This window comes from Phocoena sinus, chromosome 8 (genome assembly GCF_008692025.1).
Source record: "Phocoena sinus isolate mPhoSin1 chromosome 8, mPhoSin1.pri, whole genome shotgun sequence".
In the NCBI taxonomy this organism is placed as follows: Eukaryota; Metazoa; Chordata; class Mammalia; order Artiodactyla; family Phocoenidae; genus Phocoena; species Phocoena sinus.
Window position 1 is genome coordinate 9,282,303 of NC_045770.1, and position 10,398 is coordinate 9,292,700.

General features: G+C 41.3%; 1 protein-coding gene across 1 annotated transcript; it reads left to right on the forward strand.

The window, feature by feature from the left end:
- The first annotated feature begins 8,963 nt into the window (after positions 1–8,963).
- On the forward strand, positions 8,964–9,968 carry LOC116757688 (olfactory receptor 6M1-like). Its single transcript, XM_032639747.1, has one exon. It carries the CDS (start codon positions 8,964–8,966, stop codon positions 9,966–9,968), a length of 1,005 nt encoding a protein of 334 aa, XP_032495638.1.
- Positions 9,969–10,398: the final 430 nt, after the last annotated feature.

The window sequence follows — 10,398 nt, forward strand, 5'->3', positions numbered from 1 at the left end:
GAATCTATTTTAAATGCTTTTTGGAAACCTTCTCCAACATCTGTACAGGATTAATCATTATATATTTTACATATTTCTGTTAAATATTTATTACCTTTTATTTTCATCAAGTGTATATTTACCTCCCATGCTCAGGTATGAGCTTCTAAAGAATAGGACTTCTAGATCTTTGTAACTACAGTGCTCAACATAGTAAATGCTCAATAAATCTGTGTTTCTTGAAAGGACAAGTCAATGAATGAATGAAAAATGAAAGGGGTGTCTCTAGGCAATGGTGAGGACATTTTAGCTAAATAGTAGACTGTGCCTGAGAGAGATGTGTGTGCTACTGGGTAAACAAATGGCTTTGAGGGGACTACAGAGGTAGGCTGGGTCTGAGTGTTAGTTCCATAATACTATGCAAAGTTATTAAGTTATTTTAATGCAACGTATAAGCAATAAATTATTGAAGATCCTAAAGAAGCAGAGCAGTATTACGTGGTTTGCATTTTGGAAAGATAATAGTTTAAGAAGTGAATGAATTATGACCATAGCATTTCTTAGGACCTCTGTTCACACCCTTCCAGCCCACTCCAGAGGTCACCTTCAGATGTCTTTATGTCCTGAGGACTCCCCACATCCTCTGCCTGGCAGTAGTCTCTGGCCAAGGACTTTTTTTGGTTTACATATATGAGGCAGGCCACGAACCAATGTGGGGCAGGAGTCAGTACAAAAATACCCCAGCTTCCTTTTCACCCTAGTGGGACAACTTGGAGGTGTTTAGAGACCATTTTTCCAGAAAATCTCCAGTGTGATTGAGCCCCGTTCCCCACAGCAGTAAACTATTCATTGACACTTGCTTAATTGACTATCCTTTCCTGACTCACTTTCACATTCCCTTATCATGTTTCTTGGGATCATCTTTCAAATAAATTGGGTTATACCCAAACCCTCGTCTCATTGTCTGCTACTGGGCAAATCCAAACTGAATAAAGTTTTCTATTTTTCTTTTCCCTAATAGAAGGAATTCTTGCAGGGAGGCTGGTAGTAGTATCTTTGTGTCATATCTATACCTATTGACGGGTATGAAGAACCCACCAAAACATTATGGATGTTTAAAAGCAAAGGATTCTTACATTCTGGAAATTCATATTATTTATAAATAAAAACAACAGCAGAAAAAGACATGTTGATCTACTCACACAATGGGATACTACACTTTGGCTAATGAATTACTTTCACACACATGCGATGACATAAATGTCGAAAAAGTAAAAATTTCAGTGAAAAAAAGAAAATTTCAGTAGAATTAAATTAATATAAAGATCAAAAACTTGCAATATGGACACATGAGGTAAAACTTTAAAACAAGGGAAAAATGAACCCAAAATTTAGGAGAGTGATGACTTCTACTGTGAAGGGAGTGAAGGGCACGGAATCAGCCCAAGGTTCACTGGGAACATCCAAGGTACAGACATCACTCTACTCCTTAAACTAGGTAGTGGGACCCAGGTGTTCATTGTATCAGAGTTTTGTATATTTTACATATTTTCCATTAATATTATTTTTTAATTGTTTACTATTTAATAAAAACTTTTGAAAAAAACTTCCAACAGGACAATGAAGGATGTCTTATTGATGTCATTGTAGAATATTATTGCCACAAGCATTAAAATATTATTTTTAAACAATGGAATGTAAAATAAAGGGATGATTAAATAATCGACTACATTGTTTTTCACTAATTTAGCATCCCAGTAATCAGAGGCATTATTACTCCTCCTACCCTAAGTAAACTAGCAGAGCATAAATAATGCTATTCTCTTAGCTTGAATAATTATTTTTGTAAAAGTAAAGCCAGTATTCTTGACCAAAACAATTGCAACTTAAGTGATAAGTGTCAGGATGAACCTAGAAGCCTTTAAAGGAACTAGAATCTACCTGGAGTCAGGTCTTGGATACCACTTTCTAGACCACGTTTGAATCCAGTGACTCAGGAAATGCTGCTGCTTATAGCCACTCTTCTCAAAACATCCTCTGAACCTTTGCTTTAATATTCTTGTTCTTCTAAGGCCTCCCTGGTCTTGGACTTTGATTCTCTTTCTTTGCTCTGCCCCTGTGGATTAAATATTCTGCTAGATGGTTTACTTGATTTGGGGTTTCTCCCACTGAGATTTTTTTCTTAAGTTCTTCTTACATTGTCCCTTTAATTGTAGAACACAGAAAAGTCTTATTCCACTATTTAAGCCGGCCTGGGCCTCCACCTCCCAGGCCGGGCCTGACATTTTGGGCTCCTTCTCAGGTGAAAAGAGAGTTCAGACACTACCTGGAGACATGAGAGCTGCCAGCAATTCTCTGGGACAAGCAGAAAGGTCAATTTGTTTAAGGAGATGATAAGGGTCCTTCTGTGTGAGTCATTCCTTCAACCCAGGAACAAAGAGCTGAGCTGAAGGAAGAACCCTGAAAACAGGTCAAATGAATTTTATTTTTCCTGCAAGAATATTCACCCATAGATGGCAAATACTTAAGAGATACCAACCCAAGGAATTATTTCTCATCACTGTGTGCACTTGCGAGCACGTGCATGCACACACACACACACACACACACACACACACACACACACACACACAGAGCAGTGTGTTGTTTCTCCCTGTGAAGCATTTCTCAGCTATTCTTCATTTCATTCATTCATTCAAACAAACAAACAACGAAAGTCAACCTTCAACACCTCTTCTTTGCGGTTCCTCCCCAGTCCCAGAAAAATATACTCCACATTTTCTGCTTTATTTCATACCTTGACCACAGTATTTATCCTGGGATGGTCTAGTTAGTTGTGTATCTGTTTCCTAAAGCAGACTATGACATCATTCAGGTAAGATCGTGTGTGTCTTCTTCATCTTTGCCTTCCCTGCTTCTAGTACCGAGTTATCCATCAAATGACATCTGAATGAGCGAAAATGAAAGGGAACTGGATCCCATCTTTTATTATTACAAATTGTTCTAGGCTGACCATCTGAGCAGCTACAACCAGGAAACTGAGGAATGGGAAAAGATCTTGAAATGGACTCAGAGAGACCTGAGCAGGGTTTGTAATACACTAAATTTGGAATCATTTGAAATGTACTTGCACCTTTCCCTTTAGGTTCTTGTTTACTGAGAAACAAGGAAGAAACAGCACTGAGGGGGGTTTTAGGAGTTTAAGAGAAGTGACCAGGCAAGAGTTTGTCTCCACTCCAGGAGCAAGTGCTAGCTCACCCCAGTGCCTGAAGTCACAGACACAGTGGTGCTGGTCTGGTCTGGAAGGTTCCATGACTGCTCTCTGATTCTGAGAAGTACAGAGACAGAGGAAAAATGGTCTCGGCCTCTGCCCCCTTCTCTTCATCCTTTTACCAGTGTGCATTTATTGTTTGTAGATTCAAAAGCAATTTAAAAGTTGTTTTTAAACATTTCAACACATCACACAGCACTATTAAAACTATGACAATTGAAAGTATTTTACAAGGGTGAAGTCTAGATCAGCATTTCTCAATAGAAAAATGATGCAGTCACATGGGTAAAGTGTGTAGAAACCCATTTTTAAAAAGCAAAACAGAAAGATGAGGTAAATTTTAATACTACAGTTTATTTAACTTGGTTTTGTCACCAGCATGGCCCATTAATAATTCCCAGGAAGTAAAAATAGAATCTCCCAAGAAAAAGGCTCAAATATCACAAACTAGGGTGACCTACCTCGGCTTCATTCTCACAGAAGGTCAGGGAAGCCAACCTCATGAAAGAAAAAAAGCCATTTTTCAGCCTGACCCCACCCAAAACTAGAAGACAGCTTAGAGGTTTCCTGAGGATGGCTGGGTTTTGCCCCATCTGAATCCCTAGCTCTGGTCTAATAGCTAGGCCTCTGTGTGAATAGTTGAAAGGGAAGGATAATGATCCTTTTGAATGGAAATCAGAGTGGGAAGGGGCGTTTTAAGAACTGAAAAAGCAATTACCCTGCCCTGGCCCTCCCAGATTTAGCTAAACCCTTTGACCTTTACTTTCATGAGAGAAGGGGAATTGCCCTTGGGGTACTAGTTCAAAAACTGGGACCCCTTACTTAGGTGGTTGCTTATTTCTCTAAACAACTAGGTCAAACCACTAAGGGATGGCCTTCTTGCCCCTGCTAAGGGATGCTAAAAAGTTAACATTTGTTCAGCTAATCACTATATGGACTCCACACCACGTTCAGGTTTTAGTACATTCTAAGGGAACAGAATGGCTATCCCCCAAAGGTCAATTCAAAGTCAAGCTGTGCTTTAAGATGACCCAGTGGCTCCTATAAAAACCTGTTACACACTAAATCTTGCCACCCTGCTACCCACAGAACCTGGGCCCCTGAAGCATGATTGTATAGAAACCATATATAATCTATTCCAGTTGTCCCAACCTAGGAAGTGAGCCTCTCCCAAACACCAAAGAGGAATGGTTCACAGACAGAGCAGTTTTATGAGAGAAGGAAAAAGGCTGGTGGGATACACAGTGACCTCCCAGACCCAAGTCATAGAAGCAAGAAGCCTAGCTCCAGGACTTCTGCCTAAAAGGTGGAGCTGATAGCTCTTGGAAGAGCGAAGCCTTAGAGCTTGGGACAGGGAAGTTCTTAAAATGTTTACACAGATTTCCAGTATTTGTATGCCATCCTACACACACACGGGGCTACTACTACAGAGAATAAACAAGTGAAACATGGCTTAAACATACTGAAGCTCTTAGACGCAGTACAGCTTCCAAAAGAGACAGCAGTAATTTATTGTAGGGGGTCACCAAAAGGATGATGCAGAGGTAATAAAAGGAAACAACAAGGTGGATGCAACCACCAAAAGGGCAGCCCCAGACCAGTAACTTGGCAGCCACCCATCATACCTTGAAGCCAGATCCATCCAATTACTCCCCAATCTACACAAAAGAAGAATTACACAAAGCCCGAAAATGGAACTTCAGTAAAGATCTAGGAGGCCGTGAGTGGCTAATTAATAAACATGGGCAATACCCCTTTCCCCAAACTGCAGCTTGTCAAGCCATCAGGGAGGCTCATAAAGGGCCTCAATACGGGAGGGAAGCCCTATATAATTAGTTGAGTTGAGGTCTTGGTAACTCCTGGCATGAAAAGTATAGTTAGTCGGAGAGTCGAGACCTGCCCCATCTGCAGAGTGAACAGCCCCAGTACCAGAACCCCCAGGCCCCCAGATAAGGTCCATTCAGACTAGAGGAACATACCCTGGAGAAGACTGCCATGCTGAGAATATTGGGCAATTTCAGGTATCTCTTGGTGCTAGTAGACACATTTTCTGGGTAGAGAGAAGTATTCCCTGCTAGATCTGAAATGGCAGCTGAAGTGGCTAAGGCATTACTAAAAGAAATAATCCCTAGGTTTGGGCTCCCAGGATCCCTACAAAGCAATAATGGTCCAGCATTTGTGTCTCAAGTAACAAATGGGATAACGAGTTCCCTGGGCATAAAATGGACCTTGCACTTAACCTGGAGACCCCAATCATCAGGAAAAGTAGAGAGATCCAGTCAGGCCTTGAAACCAATCAGGCCTTGAAATGGGCCTTAGCAAAGCTATGTCAGGAAACTCAAAAATATTATATTTACTTGCTTTCAATGGTCCTGCTTTGCCTGGGGTTAAATGTGTTCAGACTCATGTATGGTAGACCCACTCCTCAAGTCCCAGAGAAGGGACACCTTAAAGTCCCTTGAAATGGAACAACTCAAGTGTGCCTCCAGGTAAGAGAGCTCTTGCTGAATATGGTCACCAGGTGCTGCCCCTACCTGACCTGACTCTGCACCCCTTCCTGCCAGGAGACTGGGTGCACCTAACCTGGAAAACAGGAGCCTGCAAAACCAGCTCTCTCCTAAGTGGGACGGACCCCACTCAGTGATCCTAACCACCCATTCTGGCCTGAAGTAGCAGGGGTCACTCCATGGGTACATCAACTCTATGGAAGAGGCCCCCAAGCCCCAACCTCCAAAGGGACAATATGGGGCAAGAGCCACCCTTGACTACTTGTGTGACCCTCTCTCTAACCTGAAGCTTCTCTTCCGAAAAACAGCAATGTGTGACCAGGGATATTCAGGCCACGGCAGTGAGCCTCACCATCTGGGACCATTTTTACCTACAGGCCAAAGACCAAGGTACCTTCATTTTTAGGAAAAATTTGATATAAGACCATTATTCTCTTGCTAATATTCGGGCCATGCATCCTACATTGTCTGGTGTCCTTTGTCTCCAAAAGGATAAACGAGTGGTGCTCACTGACGGAGACAAACAGTCAGGGCCGAGGCCTGGTGACCATCACACGCATCTAAAGGCAGCAGCTGGGGAGCAGCTCTGCTTCTCTCCCAGGGTATTGATGACACCCACACTCAGCAGGAGGCACTCACAGGAGACAGACCTCCACCCTCAGACCCCCTCAAGACCGAGCGAGACAAAAGGCAGAGGAGGGGTTTGTCACCAACAAAGACCATTAACAATCCCCAGGAAATAAAAATAGAATCTGGGTAATAAAATTAGGTCTAACCTTTTTTCTCTTTTCTTCTGTGCTCGGTCTAGTTCCACTTGCTCATAGGGGGCCGCGTTCGGAGGCCTCATCCCCTGCACTTCAGACCAGACTTTCTCGCGGGAAACGCCGACGCCGACACCCCAGCTCGAAGGGCTGTGCGCAGAAACCCCGCCCACAACACCCAATTCAAGATAGCGGCAGCAGGCCGTGTGCAGAGACGCTGCACCAGGCACTGTGATCTGGAGCGTGAGCCGCGGAGCTGCGCCAGCCTCGCGAGAACTCCTTGCGCCCGACACTATCCACACGCTATCAAGCAGCCCCGCCTCGCTCTCCGCCGGTCCCGGAAGCCTGTGCTCCAGAGTGGGAGTACGCACCACTCCATTCTCTGATCAAAGGATGACACCGTCCTTTGCTTCTGAACTGAACTCGGTCTTATTCCACTGGCGTGAGTGACACCAGGTAGGCGGACACTTCTTGGGGACAGACTCCGGAAGGCTAGTAGCACTATATCCAAAAATATGATCTTTTAAACATGTAATAACATAACTCTATTAAGGTAATTTACGTTCTTTTTTTTTGGTGCAAATCTTTAAAATTCATAATGCATTTTATACTTACAGCACATCTCAAAACAAACTAGCCACATTTCAAATGCTCAGTGGCCACACGTGGCTTGTGGCTACAATATCGGCCAGCAAAGGTCCAGAATATAATTTTTTTAACTATGAATTTTTTTAATATATAAATTTATTATTATTTTTTTTTTCTGTGTTGGGTCTTCATTTCTGTGCGAGGGCTTTCTCTAGTTGCAGCGAGTGGGGGCCACTCTTCATCACGGTGCGCGGGCCTTTCACTATCGTGGCCTCTCGTTGCGGAGCACAGGCTCTAGAACGCAGGCTCAGTAGTTCTGGCTTAGTTGCTCCGCAGCATGTGGGATCTTCCCGGACCAGGGCTCGAATCTGTGTCCCCTGCATTGGCAGGTGGATTCTTAACCACTGCACCACCAGGGAAGCCCTAATTGTGTTAACTGTTGGTATTTATTTATATTTTTGTTATAGTTGAATTTTGTTTCTCTTATAACATTTTTTCCTGTCTACAAATTTGGAAATTATTTCTATTCGTTCAGTGAGTACCCTAGAAAAATTATCAAGTTTATTTAACTTAAAATCTAACATGAAAGAATATTTCATCCCCTCTTGTATCATTTGGTTTGGAAGCTCCAATTTTTCCTCTCCACTCTCACATTCTATTGTCATCCTAGCTTAACTTCACAAATTCAACACTATTATGACTTTTTACAAAGAATTTTCATTTAGGTGTATGTACATGTTCACATTTTATTTTTATTATTTCTTTCTACATATTAAATTATCTTAAAATTATTTTTTTATTCTTGAATTGTATTTTTTAGAAATTACAGCTGGTCCGTTGGTAATAAATCCCGAAGTTTTTGTCTGTAATATATTTATTTTACAATAGAAGATAATCTTACTAGATATACAATTCTGAGATGGCAATCATTTTCTCACCGTACTTTAAAGATATTATTTAACTAAGTTTTGGCTTCCTTTGCTGCTGTTGAGAAACCGACAGTCATTTTAACTCCTGTTCCTATATAAGTGATCTTCCCTTTCTGGTTGTTTTCCATATTCTCCCTTGAGTGTCCCGAATCTGTTTCCCTTTTAAATACTGCCCCACCTTCACTGCCTCTATTCTCTCTCCTGAAGGATACAAACTATGTATATAAATGTTCCCATTCCTTTCATTTCTTTGAACATTGTCTCATATTTTCAATGTCTATCTCTCTTTGCTTCATTAAAGATAAATTCTTTTGATATATCTTCCTAATTGCTAATTCTGTTTAAAATTTTACCTAATCTATTGTTTATCTCATCTTAACTCATTTGAAATAACTCAGTTGTTATTTCAATAATGATAGGTTAAAAGGATCCTTCAGTTCATGATATGCTAGTCAGTCTTAACAGAGGAATGAAAATAGAATCTGTCTGATAGCTTCTCTTCCTTCAATAAATATAATCTGAGGTTTTCAGCTAGGATATCCATATTATTAAATGATTAAAATATATGATCAAAATAACTTGAATGATTTTCAGTTAATTACATATTTCAGTTAGTTTGAATACATTTGGGTTTAAGGAAGGAAAAAAGAGAGAAGAAATATTTTAGTTAAATAAAAATCAAATAGTTAAAGTTTAAAATGATCACAGAGTTGCTGTTTCCTTTTTTTCCCCTAGCACATCAATTATATAGATGAAAACTGAGGCCTAGTGATATAATTTGATTTGCCCGAGGCCACAGACAGAATTAGAACCCCTCACTCTTGAATGTTCTCTCTATTCTATATTTAGTGAAATCATAAAACATTTGAAAGACATCTTAAACTGTTCTAACCTTCTTCATTTCTTCACCCCTCACACAGAAATGGCCATGAGAAACCAGACTAGCATGATTGAATTCACCCTTGTCTCCTTTCCCTCTGTCCAGGAGCTTCAGATCTTGCTATTTCTCATTCTCCTGCTGGTTTATACACTCACTATAACAGGAAACATTGTTATCATTTCCTTAATATGGACTGATAATCGTCTCCAAACACCAATGTACTTCTTCCTCAATAATTTGACATTTTGGGACATTTTATTCACAACTACTATTGCCTCAAAGTTGCTAGCTTGCCTCTTAGAGGAAAAGAAAAACATACCTTTTGCTGGCTGCGTCATCCAAACATATTTCTACTTCTTTCTGGGGACAGTGGAGTTTATCTTCTTGGAGGTGATGTCCTTTGACCTCTACGTGGCCATCTGTAACCCGCTGTGCTACACCATCATCATGAATAGCAGGGCCTGCCTCCTGTTAGTTCTGGGCTGCTGGGAGGGGGCTTTCCCGTCAGTGCTTTGCCCAACTATTGTGGTGTCCAGATTGCCATACTGCACTGAAGAAATTAGTCATTTCTTCTGTGACATCGCTCCTTTACTGCAGGCGGCCTGCATAGACACTCATTTCATTGAGATGATAAGCTGCTTCTTATCTTCCCTCGTGGTCCTGACCTCGCTGGTGCTCACCACCGTGTCCTACACCTACATCATTTCTACCATCCTGCACATCCCCTCGGCCCAAGGATGTCAGAAAGCCTTTTCCACCTGTACTTCTCACATCACTGTGGTCTCCATTGCCTACAGGAGCAACATCTTCATGTATGTGAGACCCAGCCAGAGTCATTCCCTGGAATTTGACAAAGTGACAGCTATCCTCACCATAATGGGGACCCTTCTTCTGAACCCCTTCATTTATAGTCTAAGGAATGAAAAGGTAAAGGAAGTGTTGAGAGATGCAGTCAACAAAATTTTGCCCTTTTGCACAGGAAACCTTGAAAGTTTGTTTGCTAAGAATGTCATTTTCAACTCTTGGACACAATGTGGAGTAAGGCATGCTTGAAGATCGTAAAATCAAAGATGTGTAAGAAGACATGAAAAAGCTTTGTGCCACATCAGATGCAAAGTATTATAGTCAAGGTCCATAGGAGACAATTCAGCCATCGAGAAAATAACATGCTCTGAACTGTTATTGGACCGTCTCACACACAGAACATTATGAATTAAAGAAAAATACTGAAGTCAGAAAACCTGAATTTTAAGGCTAGCTCTATTACTTCTTTACCAGGTGACACTTAACCTCTCTGACCTTAGTTTCCCATCAGTAACATGCTTTTCCTATTTTTTTTAATAGTTAAAGTAGGATTAACGGAGATAGTCTAAGTCATGCAACCACATGTAATTAAAAATGAATCTTCTGGGACTTCCCTGGTGGTCCAGTGGTTAAGACTCTGCGCTTCCACTGCAGGGGATGCGGGTTCGATCCCTGGTTG

What these genes read in the sequence shown, in the direction of transcription:
- LOC116757688 (XM_032639747.1), top strand. Translation starts at nt 8,964, where the DNA reads ATGAGAAACCAGACTAGCATGATTGAATTCACCCTTGTCTCCTTTCCC.